The 26,213-nt window shown below is 45.6% G+C and overlaps 1 protein-coding gene across 2 annotated transcripts; it reads right to left on the bottom strand.

Annotated features, from left to right (window-relative positions):
- Window positions 1–1,553: 1,553 nt before the first annotated feature.
- Window positions 1,554–16,510, bottom strand: LOC118079603 (transmembrane protein 198). 2 transcript variants are annotated; one of them, XM_035103922.3, is made up of 5 exons: window positions 16,228–16,510; window positions 10,860–11,097; window positions 6,609–7,184; window positions 4,309–4,457; window positions 1,554–3,203 (listed from the first exon to the last, which is right to left on the bottom strand). In XM_035103922.3, exons 2-5 carry the CDS (start codon window positions 11,038–11,040, stop codon window positions 3,057–3,059), a joined length of 1,053 nt encoding a protein of 350 aa, XP_034959813.1. In that variant the 5' UTR covers window positions 11,041–11,097; window positions 16,228–16,510; the 3' UTR covers window positions 1,554–3,056. The 2 variants fall into 2 exon arrangements, with proteins under 2 accessions (XP_034959813.1, XP_088519091.1); XM_088662965.1 differs by having other exon boundaries at window positions 15,956–16,232.
- Between the last annotated feature and the right edge of the window lie 9,703 nt (window positions 16,511–26,213).

The raw sequence follows: 26,213 nt of genomic DNA, 5'->3' as shown, positions 1-26,213 counted from the left end.
CTCCTCTTATAATACTAGAACAACTCAGTCACAGGAGACTATCCAATCGCAGGGCACCATGCTCAAGTATACAAACTCTTTTTGTAGATCCTACACAAAACTGATGGCTTTCATTCATTTTTCTTGCTCATGGGAATACATTCTCTTTCCTACTGGAAATGATGCACTGATGAGAAGGCAAAAGCCGGCGCCCACCCAGGCAGAAGGGGTGTGGTTGTGCCAACACCTTTTCATATCCTTCCCCCCCCCCTGCTGCGTGATGGAGGACTTAAAATCCAAGGCCCCAATCCCACTGTATGTCTGCAGCAGTCACAGCAACAGACTCCTCCAAATCACAGAAAGCAGGTTGATGGGGGGGGGGATGACAAAACCAGTTTCTCCTCCTCCCTGTCCTCAGAAGCAGCTGATGGGCATTCAGAAGAGAACCCCATGAGCACGTCAGGCCCTCAACCTGCTGGGACGGTCTTTCCCACACAGTAGATCCAGGGGACACCACTATGCCGCAAGGAATGAATGCTTTTATGAGCCCCAGACACTCCTCCACAAAGGAGGCTGCGCACCATGTATCTGCGTGCTTCAAGGCTCTGGCTTTCTATTCCATCTCTGCCCCCTTTCTATTCCACCTCCAGTCGACGATGCAGTCATTCCGTCACAAATGTGTATCACTGGCTCAGCAGAGCACGAGACGGCAAGGTTACAGGTCCACCTAGTCAGGAGATGCACTCGGAACAACAAAGTAATTAAAAGGGGTGGCACCCTTTGCTATCACACTGTGAAAGTGTACTTTAGTTACTGGGTATTCAGGAAACACTGAGGTTAGTCCCATGCCCCCAGCAATTCAGATTTTATATATATATATATATATATATATATATATATATATATATATATGGATCAAGTTCCAGTCTGTATTCAGATTGTGACAGCGAAGCAGTAAACCTAAGTTTAATACGTCTGAGGCAAACATTTCTGAAAGGGGAAAGAGCTAACTTTCGATGAGATCGTCAGGCATTAGAATAGAAAGTTCGGCAACAGCGAAATTATTTCTAATGCAGCCCAAGTCTCAGGCTGGTAACTGCTTGTCCGCTTTTAAACTTTTGTGAACAGGACACCAGAACCTTTTCTTTCTGCTAGGCAGATTTGTATCATACTACACGCAGATGCACACAACTTCCCAGCAGCAATGTTTGGACCCGGGCAGAGAAAGAGTCAAAGCAGTATGTGACTGGATGTCAATGGAGTAAGAACCAGCCCCCCCAACTTTCTTTTGTATACAGGGGGCAATCAATAATTTTGTGATAGTTTTGAAGGTTCTGCATGCTTGGCTGCTCTGTAAAAACGGGTGGTTTTTACAGTTCAGTCAACGATGGAGAGAGACGCAATTAGAAATCCCTGGGGAAATTATACAGTTTCAAAAGGATCCATTTTGCTGGATCTGATTTGTGTACACATCTGTGCTCTGACCCCCTGCTGCACCCCATTTTCTCCCCGCCCCCCAATTTCGCCCAACTCCAACCTCTTTATAGTGACCCAAAGTGATTATAGAGACAGACTACATAGCACAAATGTATCAGTGTTAAGCATTATCAGCAAAAGTTATAAAAACAGTAACAACAAATATCCACAGGAAACAATCTGCTATAACAAAACAAGTCTCTTGACCAGGATTCAAACCCACTGTGTCCTCACTGAATTCGGATTAATAGTTTAGGAACTGAAACCTGGGTTGTTAGCCTACAGTTCAGAGTTCAAGCTCCCCCCCCCATTTTTATTTTTATTTTAAAAAAGAATAGTTTTTAATCCTTCTCTTTAAGTGTTTTCAAAAAGCACCAGTGTCGGGTTAAACCAGGCACAGGCAACCTTGGCTCTCCAATGTTTTGCCTATGCCTGGGTTAAACTGAAAGCCATTTCAGTGCAGGTAAGGCTCTGTATAGACGAGAAAAGGCACTTTGGATGATAATTAGAGCCCTTTGGGGGAATCCTTCCCTTACACACTTACAGCCATTTGAGCAGGAAAGGTGGGGCCATATTTGCGAACTCTGCTATCCCTGTCATAAAAATAATCAAGGGTTTATGAATGACCAAACAGGATCTGGGAAGGTAGCTTTTGAGTTTGAGGGGCGGTGTGGAGAGAAAAGCACAATTTTCCCTTCTTATATAACCCTGGTGTGGCAAACTTTCGGGCCTTCGGGTGTTTCTGAACAACAACTCCCCTAATCCCTTGATAGGCCACTGACCATGTTTGCTATGAAGGGAGATGTAGTTCAAATAACTTTGGACGGTCCAAACGTTCCCTGTGCACGTTGTATCGGCAAGCCAAACTGCCCTAGAGAAAGGATAATTGAATGGCGACTCGACTCACAAGATTCTGCCATCTGACCCACCCACACACACACAAAAAAAAATGTTGTGAGAAGCACCATAAATCAGAACCATTTACCTCACCAACCTGTGGTGCAAAGATTTCAAGTTACCCCCTAGCTATTTTACCCCCGAGGTAAAATAGGGTAGTTTCATCCAAGCCAAAATGTAATCAAAGTATCCTGTTGCTAGTTCTAGACCTCTAGTGCATCTAGACCCCATCATCCCCCCAAAAGTGGTGATGTCTATGGCTTAACTGAGCCCGCAGAGGACAGATACTATACTAGCTTCAAAGTTAAGGACAGCCACCTTAAGAGGGAACCAGTTCATTGCAGCATGGCTTGAGAGGCAGCTGCAGGTATCCTGCAGAGGAAGATAGCTTCCTTCCTTCACTTGACTTAATTGGGAATAAATTAACAGTGTTGTTGTTGTTGTTTTTCTATTTAAAAACATCCCTTCTTTCCTACTGCTTTTGATTCAGTCACATTGTTGGCCCCGTGTGCTGTTCCAGGGAAACGAAACTGCCTGCTGTTGAACAACATTTTCCTTAAAATATATATAGCAGGCTAGCCGAGGGTGCTTGCATATCAGTCGAGGGACTGCACGGGACAAAAATATTCAGACCCCTCCCCAGTGAGGGCCGAGTTGTGCTATGTCCCTGCTTAAGGCACAGGCGGAAGTAGAAACCGTCCCCTTCAGAGGCAGCCACGGGGCGTGGTGAGGGGAACAGTCGAGCCAGAGTCGTAATCCAGGTCCACAGTGGTGTGAGCGCTGGCACTGAGGTTGCTCAGAGAGGTCCCAGTTCCCAGTTGCTGGCGGTCGCGCAGGCTCTGAATATAACTCTTTGGGGTGGAGAAAAAGAATGGAATGCCAGTGAGTGAACTGGGAAAGGGGAACAACATAATAACCCCTCCCCACACAACTCCATTAGGAGCCAATCCACATTGACAAAGAACCTGCCTTATGCTCAGTTATAAACAGTGGCGTAGCGTGGGGGCAGGGCCACGGGGTAGTTGCAAAATTCTTAGGGGTGCAAAAATTTCAACACCCAGTGCTGCCTCAATACAGCTGCGCGCTTCCGCCGCTGGGCTCCATTGAAACCAGCTTCGAACCATGAACTAACCTCTCCAGACAATAGAACATCTTTTCTCTGTGGCTGCAATCTCCTGGGTGATGCAGACACGGTTAGGCAGTTGAACGTGCATGTGTATTCCATCCGTTTCCCTCTCTCCCATCCCATGCGGTCCCAGGCCCTGGCAACCCCCACTACGCCACCAATTTTAAATGTAAAGGGTGGAAGGGACAGAGCAGATTTGTGCAAAGGAGTGACGGTCCACACTCCCATTGGCTGGCTGCAAAGTAGTCATGGGGAACAGGGCAGTTCATAAAAAACTTTTTTTTTTAAATGCCTGCTCCAAAGGTCTTAACTTACTACATTAGGGATTATATAGCTTTATCTGAAATTTCATGCATATCAGTTAATAGCTTGACCCTGCTCCACGGAGTTGAAATTTCAGCCTTCACGACATAGGAAAACGGCCAAGTAAACAGCTATTTTCGTGGTGGAGGGTCATGATATTAACTGATATGCATGAAATTTCAGATATAGCTGTATAATCCCTAGTGTAGTGAGATAAGACCTTTGGAGCAGGCATTTTTTTTATAAATTTTTTTTTTAATGAACCCCCCTAATGGGGAACCTTTTCAGTTCTCATCATCCCTGGCAGCCATTAGTCATGTTTGTTGGGGAGTTGAGGAACAGCTAGTTGGTGAAAAAGTTCCCCCACGCCTGCACTAGAGGATCGAGAAGATGCCAGGGAAAGGCCGAAGGGGCATTCTGAAGGTGACAACGCAGTTGGGATCGTGGGTTTGGCACTGCACGTTGCCAACGGGGGCCAAGAGTAAAGATTGTGAACATTTGTGACAGGAAGTCTTTCAGCCACTCACCGGTGCAAGGACATCTCCTGCACAGCGCTTGACAGCGCTGGGCTTATGCCGGTACGAGCCGTCCTGAGGAAGCTGGCTCTGCCTCTTCTTGGCTTCGCGCTGCCGGATCCGTAAGAGCTGCAGCTGCTTCTGGCGCCGATTCAGGACCACTGGGCAAGAGAGTTGTGAGAAAGCAGAGGGAGACTACACCTAAGAAGGCTGGTTTATAAATACAAATTTACACGTATGTGGAATATAAATTACACACACACAGTCATGGGAAAAAGGAAGTACACCCTCTTTGAATTCTGTGGTTTTACATATCAGAACATAATAGCAACCATTTGTTCCTTAGCAGGTCTTCAAATTAGTTAAATACAACCTCAAATGAACAACAACACTTGGCATATTACACCGTGTCCTGATATGTAAAACCACAGAATTCAAAGAGGGTACAGTTTCTTTTTCCCATGACTGTGTGTATGTGTATGTATATATCAGGCATGTCCAACAGGTAGACCGTGATCTACCGGTGGATCACTGGACGCCTGCGGTAGATCACTGGTAGATCATTGGCTCCCCCCAAAGAAGCTGAACAACTGTGTCTCCCTTTAAAAAAGCTCAACATTTTACCTCCTCCCTGAAAAAACTCAACTTTGACCCAACCCTCCCCCCCATGGGCCTTCCTTCTTCCTAAATAAAAGCCCAACAACTTTCACCCGAACCCCCAAAAAGGGGGTAGATTATTGCCAATTTTTAACTCTGTGATTAGATCGCAGTCTCTTGGGAGTTGGCCACCCCTGGTATATATCAATATATCTTAATTTTTTTAAAAAAAAGGAGAGGCAATGCTAAGAAAGAAAACGAATGCTCTCACTCTTCAGCTATGGGGGAATTCCTTTCCTGACCGGAGAATCAAATGTAGGCAAGTGGAGGTGGGGAGGAAGGAGAAAAAAATGGTCCCAAACAAGTCTCTCTCTTTCACGTGCTGGGAGGAGAACAGTGAGCTTTCTGAGCCAATTGGGGATTTAAACTGGGTCTCCCTAGCCCTTGGTTTGACACTCTCGACACTCCGTGTCATACAAGTGAGAAATGATTTGCACGAGGCCTTTGGGGATAAGGAAGGACAGAAGAAAAAGTGATTAACTGTGCAGCACACCTCCCTGCCTCTCTATGACTGTTGGCACTCTGCTGCCCATCAACTTTCCCTCCACTACCAGCGTTAGAAACTCTAGGTGCCATATGGCTCCTTAAACCAAGGTTACAGTCACCAAAACGGAATGTCTAGTTGCCATTTTGGGGCAAGACGACTCTAAATTCTTTTTTTTCTTTTTTCAAATGATGGACTAACTGTGATTGATTCTCGGTTAAAATATCTGGCTAGTTCAGATGACAACCTTGAGCTAGGTTAAGAACTTTTGAGAACGTAAAGGAGAAACAAAAAATTTAAAAAATTCCTTCCAGTAGCACCTTAGAGACCAACTAAGTTTGTCATAGGTATGAGCTTTTGTGTGCATGCACACTTCTTCAGAAAAGTCACTTGATCCAGGGACAGCCCACGTGTATACAACCTCTTTTTCCTTAGTTGTGACTGTTCCTGCTGAGGCTGAACAGAAAAAGCATTTTGGTTCCAGAAATTTATTCTGATTGCGCAGATAAAAAAAACTAACTGATAGAATTCCACAGGATGGGGCATTAGTGTGTGAAACTCGTCCAGAGCAAATGACCCTCAGAAGGTGGAGATGTCAGGTACCATCTTGGCACCCAAGCATCTTCACTTGGTCGGGTGCAAAATCTGCCTGGCGCCTGACTAATCTCGCACACTGTCTGCTACTAAAGTCTCTTACAAAAATGGGCCACATTTCACCGGGCATGAGGTAGGCAGGTACAGGCCCGCCTCCAGATTTTTGAGGGGTGGGGGTCCTGGGCAGGTTGTCACTAATGCTCCCTGCCCAGTACAACTGGAACTTCTCCCCTCCGCCAGCATGGTCCTAAAGCCTTCCACCATACCTGCCAAGTTCCTGCCGGAAAAATAAGGGATCGGCAGACCGGAAGTCATGCTGCAGCCATTTTGGAACTGGGCAGAGCAGCATCGAAAGTCGCTTCTGAGCATGCTCCGCCCAGTTCCAAAACAGCCACCGCGTCAGAAATCGCTTCTGTGTATGTTCAGAGACTCCAGACATGCACAGAAGGAGCCTCCCCCAGCTGGTAAGTAAACCGGGTGGAAACAAAAAAAATCCATTTTTCCAGCTGGGAATGGCTGGAAAAACGGGGGTTTCCCGGGGAATACGGGAGACTTGGCAGCTATGCCTTCCACTCACCATCCGTGTGAGAGAAGCCCTCTGCAGTCACTCTCCACTGCAGCAACATTCCCATCAAGGCCAGGACAGGCCACGTGGCCAGCACGGCCCAGCCACACCAGCACAGCGGGGAAGGAGGAGCCAGGCGGAGGCGGTCGTACACATGGTGTCCCAGCGCCAAGTTCTCCACAGCGTAGTCCAAGCAGAGGATCATCACAGCACCCCCAAACACTGCCGTGGAGACCACCGTCAGGGCCTTCTGCCAGCGCAAGGCCAAGACAGCACCCAGGAGGGCTGATCCCAGCAGCGAGCCAGCAGGGACCCAGGCGCTAGATAGCTGGCACAGAGGCTCTGTAGCCACCATTCCAGCCGTCGCCAGGAGCAAGCCGAGGAGGAGCCCCGTCAGGAACAAGCCAACCGAGTGCACCAGCATCGTGACTAAGCCGCAGAGGACTCCGATGCCCAGGGCAATGCCCGCGCTGACTTCCAGGCTCAGCTGCGTGTCCAAGATGCGCTCTTTGTAGCAAAGCAGGAAGATGACGGCCGAGCCGAAGAGCAGGCCAGAGAGGAACATGATGGCTTTGAAACAGCGGTAGCCTGGCAACAGAAAGAGGGCCGAGTTTAGCAGAGGGGAGAAAGAAGGTTCTTTTTATCAAGACTATTTTTTTAATTAACGATTTTCTTGATTTACAAAAATATGTGCAATGTCTCTCATGCCATTTTTACAAGTCAGTTTCATTTGTTGAGACATTGGGAAGAAAAGGGGGAAAGAGGTAGAAGGGGGGAGGGTGTGGTTGGGTGACGATGTTTCTATTTTACTTAATGTATGTGGGTTTTTTTTGTCAGCGTCGCTTGTGTAGGTTCTCTGCTGTTTGCTTGTGTTCCTTTGGTGGTGAGAGATGTTGGGGTTGGCCTAGGATATGGTTGTTCATTTGTGGTTGGCTGTGGTGGTCTTTGTTTCGTGTGTGAGTGGGGTGTGCGTGTGTTTTGGGTCAGGTTAATCATATTGATTTGTATGCTGTTGGTGGATTTTTGTCATTGTCTTGTTGGGCTCTGTATGTGATAAAGTGGAGCCATACCGGGGTGAAACCGTCTTCTTCTATTTGTCCCTGTGTCAGTTTCAGCTTATTGGTTAATTTTTCTAGTAAGGCTGTTTCCCATGGTACTATTTGATACCATTGGTCCATGCGTACTCCTGATAGTGTCTGGTTATGGTGTTTCTGGCTGCGGAGAGTAAGTGGGTTATGAGTTCTTTGTGGTGTAAGTGGGCATTATTGTCTTGGAAGATGTTTAGTACGAGAAATATGTAAAATAACCAAGCAAACATTAGAGAAAAGAATGTTCTTTTTATCATATGTGGTGGTCCTGTAGTAAAGTTAAAGCTTGCTGGGAAATGATATATAATGAAATGAAAAGGATGTTTAAAATAACGTTTAAAAACCCCCAGAAGTTTTTCTTTTGGGAATTATAGGGACAGAACTACCCAAACTGTATAGAAACTTATTCATGTGTGCTGCTACAGCAGCAGGAATGCTACTTGCCCCAAAATGAAAGAAGCAGAAGTCTCAGCAAAGGAAGAATGGATACCAAAACTTATGGAATATGCAGAAATGGTGAAACTTACCAGAAGAATAAGAAATCAAGATAAGAAACTTTTTATAAAAGAATGGAAATGGTTTAATATTTACAGATAAATTGTAAACAGATAAGAACATTGGCAGGATTATTGTAATAACCTGCAGTTTCATACGAGTATATATTTAAAGAAGATGAATAAGTGAGCAAATTAAGTTAATTTGGATATGCAGAAGATATTAAAAATAAATTTAAGGAACCACAGAAAGAGAGGGAAGGAAGTCGAGTTTTGAAATGTCAAAGATTGTAAAATCAGTGAAATGTATAAACCTGAATATATATATATATATATATATATATATATATATATATATATATATATAGGAAGATGTCCTAGACGTAATCTGGGGGCTTCTGCACACACCAAGTTTAGCAGAGGAAATCTTAAAAAAATATTTTGTCAATAGGATATTCTGGGACGGGCTACTGGAAAAAGGTTACATCTAAATTCTCATTGTGGTTAAGCTAGAATCTCTTAAGACTGAAAACATGGAAAGAAAAGCTACCATGTTTTGGGGAAGGGTGTAGGGAAACAGTCCTTCTTCGCTAAACCTCAAGAAAGAAAAGTTTTCTGACGCAGACTTACTGTTATCACAATTACCAGAGGACAACTTGTTACTTGTTGCTTTTTGAAATAGGTCAAGTATGGAGGACACACAGTTCTTATTAGCTTGGATAGTTCATGTAATTCAAAACATGGAATGAGAGGTTGTTGTGTTTTTTTGCAGGGTGGCAGGGAAGAAGAGGTGGAATTTCTGACTTTTTAAAGAAAACACAACTCTGATTCCCCCTAGCATTTTTTTAAAATGAAAAGAACAATGAAAAATTATATCCCTCTTCTCTCCCTCCCTCGTCATTCTTTGAAGGTTAAATTGCCCAAGTCAGTAAGTACATGTGACAGGATCATTTAAGACTCTTAATATATGGTTAGCCTACAGAGCTAGGTTCCAAATAAGTCATCACTTATAAGCCACCAACCTTCCACAATAGACTCTGTTTTCTATCTCCCTTGCAAAGTTCAGGTTGGCCAACAGAGTGTTTTTTTCTTTTAAAAAAATGTTTAGGGGTACTCTCATTTTCCTACTCATATTGAAATACTGCCCCTCAATGAGGCCAAAGTTAGATTCACAAAATGTTTAGGGGTATGTGTACCCCTGCATCCATCCAGGGGAAAAAGCACTGTACACACACACACACACGTCAGATCTATACAGTTATATAGGGCATACTGCCTTCAATATGCTTATATGGCCATTAGAGCATCAGTCCTCTATTTGCTTGGAAACAGATACAACATTGCTTATACAGTATAGGCTTGTTCCTGTTCATCCTTCAGTTATGCACTTACCGTAATACTTTCAGGTGACTTAAAAGGGCAACTTTTATATGCTGGAAAACACTGGAGTCTTTGGGCTTTCCTTCAAACTGTTATTGTATTATTAATTATTATTTTCTTACATTTATATCCCACATTTCGCCCGAAGAGCTCAAGGTGGGGTACATGGTTCTCCCCTCCCTATTTTATCCTCACAACAACCCTGTGAGGTAGGACAGGCTGATAGACAGCGACTGGCCCAGGGATACCCAGTCAACTTCACAGCTGAGTGGGGATTTGAACCCTGGTGCTTTATTCAGCTAATTTTTTATTTTCTTTTTCCCGAAGGCACGGCAAAGGGGCTGCGCGTGGTATTAAAAAAAAAAAAGTACAGTACACACAATTTTGGAAAGTTGTTCATTGGCTGTGTATTCAGACACCACTTAAGATGTCGCCGCCCAATTTTGCACGATGGTTCTCAAAACGAAGGAGCGGGTCTCCGCGTGTGTTTGAATACAATCAGACGCCATTTTGAATCAAGATGGCAGACCGAACCTTTTGAAACAGCCCTGTTTTTTTTTGTATCTTAGAACTCCCAAACAACTCCAGGAACAAACTGCTAAACACACACACACACACACACACAAATGGGAGCATTTGGATGTAAAGAATCTGCGTTGAGTACACAGGAAACACATATGCTTTATTTTATGATGTAAAGGTACTTCAAGATGGTGCCAACTAGTGCTGGATTTATGTATAAGCTAAACAAGCTATAGCTTAGGGCAGGCACCCCAAACCTCGGCCCTCCAGATGTTTTGGACTACAATTCCCATCATCCCTGACCGCTGGTCCTGTTAGCTAGGGATCATGGGAGTTGTAGGCCAAAACATCTGGAGGGCCGCAGTTTGGGGATGCCTGGCTTAGGGCCCCACTCTCTTGGTGGCCCCCCAAAAAATTAAAGAAAAAACCCTGGATGTACATTTCCAAAATATAAGAACAAATAAAATAAAACCTACATACAGCAACAGTGTTTTTTGTTGTGTGGGCGCCTATGATGTAAGTAATGGGCATATATAGCATATATTCACCACAAAAAAAACAGTGGCAATTTGTTGTTGACAAAGGACAGCTGGACATATAAAGGGCCCCATTACCTTCAGTAGCTAGGGCCTCATCAAACCTAAATCTGGCCCGGGCGCCAACCACTATTCCTGGTGCATGTAAAAAACCCACTGGGAACAGAGGAAAAAGGAAAGAGAAGTGACGTTTGAGATGGGCTCAGAGAGAGACAGAACTGCCTCTTTCCCCTTTCTACTCACCAAAGCAGCAGTAGACAACTCCAAAAACGCAGCAGAGGCCACAGATCACACAGGGAATCACCTCGTAGTGCCTTTCGGAAAGGAGGGCGCAGGGATCGGAGGCAGGGTCGCCGGGCTCTGTTGCCCCCTCATTAAAGCCCCGGGGGTCAGGAGTAAGTGGAAGCAGCGGTGTAGGGTCCATGCTGGTCAGCCGGGATGCAGCTCAGCTTTCAAGAGCCATCCAAGCGGGATGGACAGCCTGCAGAGGGGGAGAGAGGGTTACCCTCAGCTTGAAGAATGCCAAATGCGAATTTTAGAAAAACCAACAACCAACCAACTCCTCTTCCTCCAGGAGCACAGCAGGGGCCGTCTGAGATCTAAATCCTTTAGGAAGCCTGGGGGAAGTTGGAGAGATGGGGCTGGAGGAGGATAGCAGTGCAAGGAATGTCCGATGGGAGCGTGGGGGGAAAGAGCTGTGGTGGCACAGCTGAAACGGAGCCACAAACCCCACACCAAGTATTTTTGTTTAGGGGCAGTTGTGTGTTTCAAGGAAAAAGAGCGCAGCAGAACAAGGGAACACACATTAGGACATCAAAACGATGCTAAAGTGTGTAAGAAAACATAATAAAAAAGATGCCAACTGCCCAGTACGTATAGGTAGAAATATTCCTCAGGGATACAAATTAGGATTATAATATGACATTTGTGACTGCACCACTGCCACTAAAGAAATTTATTTTGGGAGGCGGAGGAAGAGAGATTTCTGTTGTCCCTCCCAGCACTCCTCAGCCCAAATCTCAAGAACAGGGTAATTCCACTACACATAAGGATATAACCACATATTTGTTTATTGACTTAATCTAAGTTACTGGCTCTGAACCAGGAGTGAAACTGATTAATAGTCTCCCAGTGTCTCCTCCCTAGAGGTAGAAAAGGTGCAGAAAAAGGAAAAACCAAAGCAATCAAAGCAAGCAACACTTAAGCTTCTTAGTTTAGGGGGAAGACAGGTAAGGGGACAGGGACATAAATTTACAGTATATGATTATTTATGGTAAAGAGAGAGAAAGAGGAGCTTTCTTGTGTTGGGGGTACTTCAGTGGGTGGAGGGATGCTGGTAGTCATTAAGAACATAAACAGGTGTGTGATGGGCATACAGACTGCAGAGTAAATTGCCTGCCTGGTAGGGCTGGGCGATATCTGGTTTTCAGCTTCATGATATATCACCAGCTAAACATTGCAATATACTGATATATCGCAATGTATGAAACAAGGATGAAGCTACGTAGAGGCATTGGCTGACTTCACGGTTTTCCCACACTGTGATTTTAGCATAGCAGACACACATACACACCGTGATTCATGATATATTTACCAGCTCAAAAATTATGAAACAGATATCGTGATATGGACATCAAACCAGTTCTGGACGATATATCGTTATATCACCCAGCCCTACTGCCTGATGTGAAGGTTGCAAATGTTGCCCATCACCTATTTAGTGCAGTAGTCAGCGGTCATTTGGCAAATTGGCACCAATAACACAGGGAAATGTAGTTGTGAGGTCCTGGAAGCCAAAATGAATGGTCTCTACTTGTACTGGGATGGAACCAGGCTGATTGTTAGCCGCTTTGAGACTCCTTAAGGGGAGTGAAAAGCAGGATATCAAGTCCAGACTCTTGTTCTGTTGGTGCTTGAAATAAACAAGATGGCAGAGCAGCCTTTAAAGTGATTAAGAGTGCAAAGTTGGCAAGAGCTGAGGAGGGTCTCCCTACGCTGTCAGAGGCAGTATGTCTCCGAATACCAGTTGATGGAAATCACAGGTGGGCAGAGGGCTCTTGTGCTAGAATCCTGCTTGCAGGCTCCCCACAGTCATCTGGTTGGCCACGGTGAGAACAGGATGCTGGACTAGATGGGCCACTGGCCTGATCCAGCAGGATCTTCTAATGTTCACTAGGCCTTGCCCACCTCATTTCCTATCTCCCTTTCCTGCTCCCCAAGGGTTAAGCTATTCACATGACCCAAGCGGTGAAAAGACATAACTAATCTCTATTCCCATCCCCTAAAACACCCAGATGGAATTGGCAACGGATTATTTCTCCCCTCTCTCCTCAAATCTGGCATCCATCACATACAATCCAAGCCAAAGCTTGTGCATACAACCTTTAACCCCCTCCCCTTGCAATAGGGAGAGATGAAAGGGGGTAGTTTGGGGGCTGTCAAGAGACACAAAGAGGTGGAAGTCAACAATTACATCTAAATTCAACAACTATTAAACTTGGTCACCAGCCATGGCTTCTAGGTCCTATTCCCAGCTCTGAAGGGGAAGGGGAAGCCTAGTGAATTGGAGCAGGAGATAGAACTAGGTGCCAGAACTTCTGGGCTCTTTTCCCAGCTTCAAGGGAGAAGGTATCCATCATTTTTCATACAGGCCCTGGGTGAAAGGCAAGGAAATCTAGACAGCCCCCAAGACTTGCCTGTCAGTAGGGTTGCCAAGTGGCCCCTTTCTCCAAGAAATGCCCCATCATTCAGAGCATCACAGTCTCCCACAGAACATGACAACAAATTTCCTGATTTCTGTGGAGTGTTGTGTTCTACAGTTAAAAGTTGGCAACTTTGCCTACATCCAGCCACTGTTCCCTTTGTGTAATATTTGATGGAGTGGCCTCTAAAATAACCAGTAAAGCTGGCAAGGAGACTGATGGCAAAGTCATCAGGAGACAAAGTCAATGCAGGAGACAAGTGGAACATTTATCCTGGGTGCAGACCTTTGGGGGGGCACAGGACAGCCAGATACTGAGCTGCACAGTGACGCTTCTCAATTTTGGCCCTAATTCTGCCAGGCCCTTGAAGAAAGATGCTTGGGCAGCTTTAAAAGAGAATTAGACAAATTCACGGGGGGTATGGCTATAAGTGGCTACTAGTCACAATTGCTCTCTGCAACATCTGCAGGATGCTTCTGAGTACCAGGAGAACAGCAACCAGAAAGTGTTGTTGCCCTTTTGGCTTCCTATAGGCATCTGGTTGGGCAACCCAGCGGGACTTTCATTCTCTTTGCTTGTTGCTGAAAATCACAAATGGGAAGATTGCTGCTGCCCTGATTGTGGGCTTCAAATAGGCATCTTGTTGACCATTTCTTTATATGGTTCAGGACTCCTATACCTAAAGGTTCGGCTTTCCTCATATGAACCTGCCCAGATCCCAAAATGGTCATCTGAGGCCCTTCTCTGTACGCCACCTCCAAGGAAGGTCCAGAAGATGGGAACGAGAGAGTGGTCTTTCTGCGACAGCCTCCCCATCTATAGAATGCTCTCTCCAAGGAGGTCCACCGCGCATCAACTTTGTCGTTGTTTTAGCTCCAGGCAAATACATTGTTGCTTTCTCAGGCGTTTGGGCAGCACTAATGATTGGTTGTTTTTATGTTATGTTTCAATACGTTTACCTGTTTTTATTAGTGCATTTTATTCTCATCATAAATCACTTGGGGACTTTGTGGAAAGCAATACACAAATTCAACAAACCTAAAACCTGTAAGAACGCAAGACTCCACTTGATGGGCCTTTAGTTTAGTCCAGTTCTTACAACAGGGCAATGAAATATTACAAGGTAGTCGAGAGAGGAAGGGATCACAGTTATATAAGAAGCAGGAAATGTATTCACAAAGAATGCCTCTCACCTGCGCAAGGTACTGAAGCAGCCTCAGCTAGCCATGAGAAATTGTAGGTTGCAATTCTATTATACCATCAACAAAAGATTACACTTGATTCCATTATTCTATCATTCTCGCCACTTCTTTCAGTATTCTCAGTCACTAACGTGCACTGAGGTGATTTTAAAATTCCACTTTTTAAAATCGCCCTATATGTGACAGGATAGCTAAAGCAGGTAACTTAATTCAAAACTTAAAAGCAATTTGAAAGACGGTACCTTTGAGTCATACGCATTTCATTGCAGAAAAACAACACCAAACCCACATGGGGAGAGTCAGGTGTGATTATCATAAACAGATGACGATTGACAGAGGGTGGTGCACACAGGGTTTGGTTATACATGGTACATAATGACTTCACATAGGAAATTGCATGAAACTCTCATGCCAGTTATTAAATGAGAACTCTTCTCCTGCAAGAAAATTAGCACGAAGCAGCACAATGCTAGAGGCATCTATAGAGAAGAGTTATTTCCAGGAAAGTACATATAGGGCTGCAGCCTAGTTTTTGAACTTTCAGGACGTGTGTCAGAAAGATTGCCAGAGCTCATCTGCTGGAAGCTATGGCCCATCTCTCCTTTAAGGGGAGACGAGGGAAGGTGGCATTAATTTGGGTGAGTGGATGGTAGTTAAAGGGGGAAACACTCTGCAAATATGCAGAAGCATTTTTTCTTTATTGTCACCTGTATGTATAATATGATGACCTTGCCCCAGTTTCATGGCTGAGCCCTGGCTCAAATCAAAACTTAGTTAAACTCCCTGAATATATTTGCTCCCATCACACACACACACAGCATTTTCACATGCAATATTCCACTCATGCACGTGTGCCACGTTGAGGACGGCAGCTGAACCAGTGGGTCCCAAAATCCTGGCTATTTGCATGTGTATATACAATATTGGCTACAGAGGGGCTGCTGGCTCCTCCCCTAGCCATGGCTTGACTCCCAGACAGGAAAACGGTGCTGAGTTTAACGGAAATATTCCCTTTGGGATCAGAGAACAAGAATCAGTTTAGAATACCATTAGCTTGCTTGAGCTCAGAGGGAAGGAAGAAAGGACACAGCTGGGAATCTGGGAGGTGGGTGGAAGGCTTAGCAAGCAATCCCTAAAATTTAGGGCTCGCAACAAAGTTCTGCGGGTTGCAGTGCTAGAGAGAGCCGTAAAAATAAAAAATAAAGCAATCAAATTACGGACAGTGGTAGGAGGAGGCTCACACTGCTTGGCCCTCGTTCTTTTCTTTTCTGAACTCAGTGGTAAAACCTTCCCAAATATTAAATAGAGGAATGCATTCTACGGAAGCTCAGAAGGACTCACAGAATAATCCGGACACGGGGAGGAGAGAACTGTTGCTGGTCTGCCCCCCCCCGGTTTACCCATCTTAAAATCTCGTTCAGGAGAGATCACTCACCTCCCTCCAGTCACCCTGATCTGAATTCCAGCCAACTTTCCAAGTTGGCAAAGAGCTTCTGAAACGATGCAGAACATTTTCCCAAAAACATTATTTTTGAAGCGCGCACGCACAGGCACAAACAAAAACTAGATTAACTTGGAGGGGGTGGGTGGACGGATGCGCGAGACAACCGCCCTTGGAGCTTTAACGCTGAGCATAAAGGGAGCCCGGATTTCTATATTCCACATCACCGGAAAAGAAAAGTAAGCCGCTTGGTAGATATAACTTACCAGTCCAGAACAGGGTTCCCACCACGGCATATAGACGGGACTGGTTTGCAAAAGAACCATCCCATCAATCAGCTCCACCCACTCCGGAGAGTAACTGTTGGGAACTGAAAGAGCATGCAAAAGAGGTGCCTAAATAAAAGATCAAATCTCCTCCTCCGCCTCTTCTCCCTCCCCCGCACAGACCCCACCCCCGATTTAGCCCCCCCTTTCCTCCAGTTCAAAAAACTCGGGGCAAAATCATCTCTCCCCCCACGACAGCTGAAGAGTGAGCTCATCAAGCGCTGGGCGGGGCCAGCGGAGAAGCTGGGCGACCCGAGGGAGAACATAATGGGGTCTCGAGAAAGAAAGGAGAAAGTAACCGCCTCCTCCTTCTCCATGTTTCTGGCAAAAAAAACCAGAGGGGTAGCGGAAAGTGCGAGAGAAAGGAAACTGGGCTCTTGAATCCGCGGAAAGCCGCGGCTGGAAAAGAATGGTCTATTCCCCCCACCCCCTCTCTTTTTAGGGGCAAGAGGGTTGGTTCCTTCCAGTTGCAGAGAATGGTTTGATTGTCTTGCAGAGAAAGGAGCAATTTAGACTTATCTGTGCGCGGGGAGAGTGGCCTTGTGGGGGCTTCTATAGGGCCAACTGTTGCAGGGCAGGGAGGGGGAGGAATCCTGGGGGCCGCCACCAGCCTCTCTCTTTGCATCGCCCCCTCTCAGCTGGGCTGGTTGTTGGGGACGTTGGGAGCTTTGCAATCTCTCCTTCCCGCCATTGGGCCCTTTCGAAAGGTGGGAGAATTGTAGAGTTGGAAGAGACCCTGAGGGCCAATCTCATCCATGCCCCTGCAATGCAGGAACAGGCAGCTGTCCCATACGGGGATCGAACCTGCAACCTTGGCATGATGGGCACCATGCTCTAATCAACTGAGCCAGGACACAGAAGACCTGCCTGCTGCTGTGTTCTAGCCCCAAGGGCTAAGCTTTGGCGCTGCCGGGTCCTAGGCTTGCTAGCCTTAGCTCCTCCAGGAATGCCGGCAGTGGGCATGTCAAGCAGCAGAAGACTTTCCTCGCAGGATTATTAGCCAGCCAGCTGGCCAAGCAGGTGTCTGAAGCCCAGCCAGCAACTGGAGCGGGATGGGCCCGGGTGTGGAGTGGACAGCCAGGGGGGAGGGGGGGCTGATCCTAAAAGAGGGCTGGAGCCCCTAGCAAAGAATCGGCCTGCTTCCTGGCTGGGAGATGGGCCAGCTATACGGCTGCGCTAACTCACGAACCCCCCCAAACGTAACTAGTCCCGAGGCCTTTTCTCGTGCAATGCCAAAGTTGCAACGTTGGTTTTTCCACATCTGGTCTTGTACAGATGTTTGTTTAAAAGAAAAAAGCATGGGCCAAAGTTAACATTTGATTTGAAAACGACCCCCTCCTCCTCCTCCACAAATGTTTTCAGATACGCAGCAAATAACACAAAGAAAAATAAAAAGTACTTTTCATAGAATGCATGAAGAGGAAGCTCTACTTAGTCTAACCTTACTGGATACCACTCCTAGCCAGAAACTAGGTGGGAAATTGGGGCGGGGGGGGGGGCTGATTCTAGCGTCCTAGTCCCTGGCTCTGCTATTTGAATTCAAGTAAGCCCCACCTCCTTTTCCATGTCCCAGATCCTGCTATCGGTATAGTACATCGTTGTCAGTGCCCTTTCCAACAGTGACAACTAGGGAGGACTAGAGCAGATGGTCCCAACAGAACATTTTTAATTGGCATCAGCCCCTTCTCTTTGTCACTGCAGGAGGAACGTAATGAGCAATGGAGGCTTGGCTTCTTCCTGCCCTGACCATCAGTGTATCAGTAGCTCATCCACACGCCAAGGAAATAATACTCAACTGTTGGTCCATATGTCTTTTTGGGAGGTTGGTTCTCTCCTCTCTGATTCCTTCCAAGACTAGGGAGGATATATATATATATATATATATATATATATATATATATATATATATATATATATATACTAGTAATACAGTGGTACCTCGGTTTATGAACACAATTGGTTCCGGAAGTCTGTTCATAAACTGAAGCGAACTTTCCCATTGAAAGTAATGGAAAGTGGATTAATCTGTTCTAGACGGTCCGCGGAGTACTTAAACTGAAGCGTTTATAAACTGAAGTGAACTTTCCCATTGAAAGTAATGGAAAGTGGGTTAATCCGTTCCAGACGGGTCCGTGGAGTACTCAACCTGAAGCATACTTAACCCGAAGCATGGGTGTAATTGGTTCTGGAAGTCTGTTCATAAACTGAAGCGTTCATAAACTGAAGCGAACTTTCCCATTGAAAGTAATGGAAAGTGAATTAATCCGTTCCAGATGGGTCCGCGGCGTTCGTAAACTGAAAATTCGTAAACCGAGGTGTTCATAAACCAAGGTTCCACTGTATTGCTGCAGCCTCTGAGATACTGCTCATTTCACCTGCAGAAATATTTTCTCATCCTTTGTTGAGCAAGGCTCAATGCCACTTCTCAGTAGTTGAGTCCTGCCAAGGCAAAGCAGGAACCCTCTTGCACTGCAAACCGGTGTTAGGAGTTGGGGCTGTCTTGGTTGCTGCTTTGAAGCAATTTGTGTGCGGCCGTAGGCTTTAGGAAAATAACAGTAATGTTCCTTGATAGCTGGAAATCTCCCTCTAGTCATTGGGATGCAATCCCCAAGGTGTTTTGGAAACGTGACACTATGCACCAAGTAGAAGGGGAAAGGGCCACAGTTTAGACCAGTGTTCTTCAACCTTAGGCCGCCCAATGTTGTTGGATTACAGCTTCCATCATCCAGAGCCAGCTTAGCCCAACGGTCAAGGGAGATGGGAGATGTAGTCCAACAGCCCATGGTTCAAAGACACTGGTTTAGAGACAGTGTCATCCTTTGACTCTGGCTGAGAGCAAAGAGTTTAAGCCGTTGCAACCTTGGGGAGCTAAAACAAACTCTCTGGGACCCTGAGACTCTTATCTGCATTCCGGTAGGAATCTGTTTGCATCCAGAAACAACAAAGAATCTACTCTTGGTTGTTTTTCCTGCAACAGACTAACATGGTTACCCTTTGGAGAGTCTTGCTTCCAGCAGGCTATGCTTGTATATTTGTGAATAAAACAAAGAACACAAAGACATCAGAAGTTGCCGGAGTGCTCATATCCAAGGAAACTAAGCCAGTCATACTGTCCATGGGACTTTTTGCTCTTTGGGGAAATGCGTAGAGCAGAACATTAGGATCCAGTCCAATTCTGGGTATTGTAGAGAATATAGGCAGAAGCCAACAGAAGCTTGGGTTGGAGAGTTGCCTTTGAAGTATCCCAACATCAAAGCAATAAATAAACGAGTAAAAAAAATAAAAATACCCAGGTCTTTGGAAAGTTCATTTCTTCCAAGCCAGAGCTCCCATAGTATATAACCTATTTGGGATCCAAAATTTCGTTCACCCCTGTACCAGTCCCCCATTTTGTCTGCTCTCCTTTCAAAGCCATGCCCCAGGAAACTCTTCAAGAGTGGCTCCCAAGTTGGTCTCATGGTGAAGGAAAAGGGAATCTGACTGGACAAAAGAGGAAGCCTTAGATAGAGCAAAGAGCCCAAAAAGTAAAGGATGCCTTTCAGTATGGAATTGTTCTGGTGAGAGTAGGGTGCTTCCGAGTTGCACAACTTTCTCCCAATAAAAGGTGGAATCTGAACCACTTTGTGCACCACCTCCAATCACTAATCTCTGCTGCTTTCCTCATTAGCTCCCAGTCACCCTGATCCACTAGTCTCTCATTCCCTTTAAGCACTCCAGACTCTTACAGAGTCTCCCCTAGACTACCGTGACCCCATTCTTTTAACTTCCACAGGGGACAGCAGCCATATTAATCTTTTGCGGCAAAACCGACAAAGAATCTTCTGACCAGCATCTGAAAGATTAACATAAGTTATTAGGGCATGAGCTTCTTGCGGACTCGAGTCCGTAATAAATGTGTTGATCTTTAAGGTGCCACAAGTTTCTCTCTACCACAGACCGAATCAGGGCCTCCTCGGTGCTGATTTTTCACTTGCAGGGCATTGCTCACCCCCCGCGGGAGATGGGTAATAATGTCCAAATGTTGCGATCTCCTGCAAGTCTCCAAACAATGTGCCCTCTGCCCCCGCCTTCCTCGGAGGCACACTGGATTCTCTCAGGCCCTGGCTGGAGCAAACAGAGGGGGCTTTGTGTCAGAGGCAACTCTCAGCACCCAAGGCCCATAGGGCCCGGTACTCGTAATACTAGGCGCATGATCCTGGGAGGAGGGGTTGTCCCATAGTGGCTGGGTCACCCATGACCAGCTCCCTGCTGCTGTTCTGTTTGCTGCCGGTGGGTTAGAATGGAGAGCAGGCCGGGAGCCAGAGGGCTTTGAGTTCTCGCCAGCGCTCTGGGGGAGAAGAAAGAGGAGTCTATTGAGTCATCACAAAGAAGGGAGAATGGGAGCAGGATAACCGGGTTTTTTTTTAAATCCGCAGATTGGAGAGAATGGGGTTTAGTGGGTCAGGGCAGAGGAGTGGGTTTAGAACAGGGTGGATTTGATTTAAATCACGATTTAAATCACTAGTCAGTAAGGCTTGATTTAAATCATAGTTTTTTACATAAAGACTAATTCTTGCTGGTATAACTTTAATATGCTGGTAGATGAAGGTTTTTAGAATAACAACTTTTCATATTAGTTTTTTTTACCCCCAGTTTAATAGGTTAATCATTCATACTGTATTTGGACAACTTTTCTGTTGTACTTAGGAAGGAGAAAAATAATCATTACCTTAATGACAACAATTTAAATAGATTTATTCAACTGAAACAATAACATTACAGCATATGTTATTTGCTTAAACAAACATCCATGTTTGTTAAGTAATTTGGCTAAACAAAAACAAAATATATATATTTTAAGAAACTTAGACTGTCAGCCCAGCCTACACATGAAAAACTTAAATACTGTCTACTCCAAACAATCAGAAAAATATTGTTTCTATTCTATTCACTGAACTTCTTGAAACTTAGCACTGAAGGGGTTGTTTCTGTATTCATAGGTTTGTAGAACAATAGGATTAAGGTCTTTTTTCCAACTCTGTTCATGTTATAACATTTTTGCTGTGAAGAAGAGGCATGTGATCTCTGTTGAGTCAAATTCAGTTTTGAGAACTGCAAAAGTAAACCAAGCATCTGTGATAATATCTTGCAGGCAGAGAAACTGCCCAATAATCTTACAAAAACCTCTGGAAGAGCATGACATTGTGAATGGATTAATGGAATGTATTTACCCAAAAAAATTAAACATATACAACCTTATTCTACATAATTAAAAAACTAATCTTTATTTCATGATGGAATAACCTTTGGATGGTAATATATTTTCCTCAAAAAGCATTTTATTTAAAAAAACGATTTAAATAAAAAAAAATCCGATTTTTTTAAAAAAATCATTGATTTTCCCCCACCCTGGTTTAGAAGCAATCACTGTGGGCTGTCTATCCCACCCCCCCACCCCCGTCTATAATCAGAAGTCCAAAACCTGAATAAAGGCATGTGGCTTCTACAGCTGTTGGATCTGGGCAAATGTTGGCATTTGGTGGGACTTGGCTGCTAACTTCATGTACAGCCTTGAGCATTTCACTTGGTTAGAAAGCCATCATCATTATATTTTGAGAGGTGGGTGGACAAAAGTCACGCCTAAGTAGAAACTTCCTCACTTCTAGGTTCTTACAAAAGTCTTCATAACTCTAGCTCAGCTTCGGAACCACATGTAAATGGGGTTCTGCACACCATCCAAAATCTGCAAAGGGGAAATGGAACACCACAACATATTAAACAAGGGAGCCAATGCACGCCAATGCAGGTAGATAAATAGGTACCGCTGTGGCGGGAAGGTAAACGGCGTTTCTGTGCGCTCTTGTTTCCGTCATGGTGTCCTGTTGTGCCAGAAGTAGTTTAGTCATGCTGGTCACATGATCCGGAAAACTCTGTGGACAAACGCCCGCTCCCTCAGCCTGAAAGCGAGATGAGTGCCACAACCCCATAGTCACCTTTGACTGGACTTAACTGTCCAGGGGTCCTTTACCTTTTTTATATATATTTTTTACTATACTGACTATACAGTTAAACACTTTTTATGTACCTTCTTCTTGTAAAACGTAGTCTTAAGCTTCCCACCTGCTAGGTCCAAGTATCGTTATTTTATTTGCAGTAAGGGCCCAATTCTATAGCTTATTCAAACTAATAATTAATCCAGCTATGTCCTAGATTCTTCTGTGAAAGTCCACCGTGTGGAAGGAAGCGGGTTGTCTGGGGGATTGAGGAAACACACCTGGCTGAATCTAATGAAACCCCAAGCAGAAATGCAGTAGGGAAGATTTTGTGTCCAAGGGAGTGGAAAATATTGTTCCTTGCTCTACGAATTTCCAAGCTGCTCCCACAGACTCCCAAATCACTGGTTCTGCATTCTCGGTGAGCTTGTGCTTCCTCAAGTTACAGGATATACCCCTGGCTTTGAAGGTCCAACTCATTCCCCAGATGCCACGATGCCAGCCAGGACATGCCCACGCCAATTTCCTTTGCAACAATGCATATCTACCAGCTGTTGCCTCTTGTGAGAGAGGGGAGTTTAAAGGGGATGAATTGTCCTCTGCTGGTGAAAACTGGAACTTGATTTGAAAACCCTTTACAGTACATTCTTAGCATTTGCAGCTTTGAATGAGATAATGCTTTTCTTGAAGCACCAATTTCCCTCGGAAGACTGCATGGTCTTTTAGGACTCGGGCTTGGGTAAAAGCCAGCCCAAATGAAAATATTCTCAAGTGCTTCCAGTTGATATTCAGGTTCTGGGCGCACATCCAGCGGAAGGGAGTTCCATGACGAATCTTTGCATGGCTTTGTTAGATGACCTCAGTACCATGTTTCTCCTAAAATAAGACACGTGTTATATATATTTTTTCTCAAAAACCCCCACGGTGGCTTATTTTCGGGGGGGGGGTGTCTTATTTTATTTTTTAAAATTACCTGTAAGTTGCTGCTGCTGCTGAAGCACCGAGAAAGAGCCCAGCAGCGCGCGCCGAGTGAAGCCCCAAGCCAGCGGGACCTGCTGAAGCGCCGACAAAGCGCCCAGCATCGCCGCGCAGAGCACCCCGAGCCGCAGCAGCAGGAGAGGGATTCAAAGTGCTACAGAGCACTGCTGGGTCCCGCTGGCTCGGGGCGCTCCGCATGGCGCTGCTGGGCACTTTGTCGGCGCTTCAGCGGGACCCGCAGCACACACCGCTTTGAATCCCCCTCCTCCTCCTGCGGCTCGGGGCGCTCCGCATGGCGCTGCTAGGCGCTTTGTCGGCGCTTCAGCGGGGCCCGCAGCATGCACCGCATGGAGCCCTGAGCCAGCTCCACTGCAAGAGCACAATGTGGGAGGGGAGCCTCAGTTGCTGCAGAGCTCCGTCCTGGGCTGGCCAAGTGACCCGGAAGGTGCCGGGAAGTTGGCAGCCCCGCAGACACAGCACAAGCCCCCTGACCGCGTGCGTCTAGCTGTCAGGGAGCTTCCCACCGAGGAAGCCTTCGCACCCCAATTCCGGGACCATCTCTCGCTGCTTCTCCCCACACTGTGCCACACTCACTCACTCACACACACACACCGCTCGCGCTTTTCTCCTTCCATCTCCGTGGCCAATGGCGAGAGGCGCAGGCGTCCACGTGGGGCCGGGAAGGGTTCAAGGCTGGCAAAACGTGAATGAGAAAGAAGAGCGCAATTCAAAGGTTCTGCCGGCGCCCGGGAGGGAGCGACGGAGAGTGCGAAACGGAGATTGGGCACGGGGCTCGCCAACGAACCCAGGCGGGGGAGCCAGCCCGGCAGTCCGGCAGCTGCGCTGCGCCCGCACGAAGCGAAGTCCAGCGAGGGAGCGCCGCCGGCCCCAGAGCAGCGCGACGTTGCTGGGTCCCGCTGGCTCGGGGCTCCACGCGGTGCGTGCTGCTGGATGTTTTGGCGGGGCTGCAGCAGTTCCGGGCCCCAACCCGACAGGCCTCTTCCTCTTCCTTGGCGCCCTCCGGAACTGCACTACGGCTTATTTTCGGGGGATGTCTTATATTTTTTCAAGGCATGAAAACCCTGCCATGGCTTATTTTATAGGTGTGTCTTATTTTAGGAGAAACACGGTATATAGTCAGGAGAGAACTTTTGCAACCCAGGCCTTTGCATGCTCTTGGAAGTCCGCAGAAGCATGTTTCCATTCTCTGCTTTTTGTAGTGGTGTTTTCCTTCTCAACTTTTCTGCTGGGCAAGTACAGCATACTGCAATCCTAACTCCATTTACCTAAGAGTTAGCCCTCTTAACTTCAAGAGGACTTATTGAATAGACATGGTTAGGATTGTGCTGTTCTGTAAGTTGTGCTCATCTTCAGGTAGCAAAAGTACCACTCTATTATCGAGGCTATAGAATTGACCTGCCTGGTTCTTTATTTTAATCTTGGGAGTCTCCATTTCTTCATCCAGAGAGCCAGTGTGGTGTAGTGGTTAAGAGTGGTAGACTCGTAATCTGGGGAACCGGGTTCGCGTCTCCGCTCCTCCACATGCAGCTGCTGGGTGACCTTGGGCTAGTCACACTTATTTGAAGTCTCTCAGCCCCACTCACCTCACAGGGTGTCTGTTGTGGGGGAGGAGGGGAAAGGAGATTGTTAGCCGCTTTGAGACTCCTTCTGGTAGTGATAAAGCGGGATATCAAATCCAAACTACTTCTTCTTCTTCTTCTTCTTCTTCTTCTTCTTCTTCTTCTTCTTCTTCTTCTTCTTCTTCTTCTTCTTCTTCTTCTTCTTCTTCCACTGTAAAGTCCAAATCATGAAAAAACTGGAGTAGCTATAGATGTATACATTAATTCAAATCATATTTCAAATGGTGTGCCAAAAAAGCAAAAAAAAAATTACAACGCTTCCTATTACTTTGCTTCAGGGACTTATCTGCTCCATTTTAAACTTCTATCAGTGAATGCCTTTCTTATCATGAAATCAAAAAGGAGTCTTGCGGCACCCTAAAGACAAACAGATTTATTGCAGCACAAGCTTTTGCAGACTGAAGCCCACTTGTTTCAATCCACAAAATGAAATTATCTTGCTAACAACGGAGCTATGTCTTGCAGGGAACATTGATTTAGTAACTCGTGTTTTGATCCAATACCTCAGGCTTTTCAGGTCTTAATTTTAAAAATGCTTTGCTTTGATTTATCACAGTGGCATTCAAACTTCTACCCTCAGGGAACTCTTTCCACATTGATCCATTTGTCATGGAACCACTGTATTTGGCAAGCAAGGTCAGCTCATTCAGCAGTACTTTAAATGCCGACCCAGTGACCTATTCTGCTTTAGTATTATCTGGAGGTTTCCCTGTCTAAAATATCTCTTTCCAGTGTACTCCTAGGATTAAGTGCATGGCTCTGACAACTGAGCCTTGGTCACCTCTACTTTTAACTGATTCAGCACTGACCAGAATGAAATCAAACTTGCAGCCAGATCCAGTGTATGTATGCTTGTTCAGAAGCAAGCACTATTGATTTCATTCTTGCTGTATTGGAGATCGTACATAAATTCAAGGTGTTTCCAAGTGTATTGCTCTGCTTTCCTTCAGACCACATCAGCAAGGCCAAGAAAGGTAGCCCAGAACAATGCCTCTTTGAAACACATATTTGTACAGTGTTCTTTACTTAACAAGTTTTGGGAGAAAAAGCTGAACTAACTGTGTAACCATGACTGTGCAGAAAAAGTTAAATCTTTCAGCGGAGAATATTTTATTGAACTATATACTTGTAGTATGGAAATTATCAACGGGACAACGGAAATGGGTTTTCTGTGTTCTAATGTTGGCCAAGTGATTGATTTTGAGGAACTGGAAAAATAAAGATTTTTAATTAATTGATTTTTAGTTAAATATTTTTTTTTAACCCTTCAATCAATGGACTTGACAATATGGCCTCAATGGCAATTTATGAACGGACTGCCTACAGGCGCAGACTC

Source organism: Zootoca vivipara, chromosome 2, assembly GCF_965207765.1.
Source record: "Zootoca vivipara chromosome 2, rZooViv2.hap1.1, whole genome shotgun sequence".
NCBI lineage: Eukaryota > Metazoa > Chordata > Lepidosauria > Squamata > Lacertidae > Zootoca > Zootoca vivipara.
Note: the sequence above shows the minus strand (reverse complement) of the source record. Positions and strands in the feature narration are given on the sequence as shown.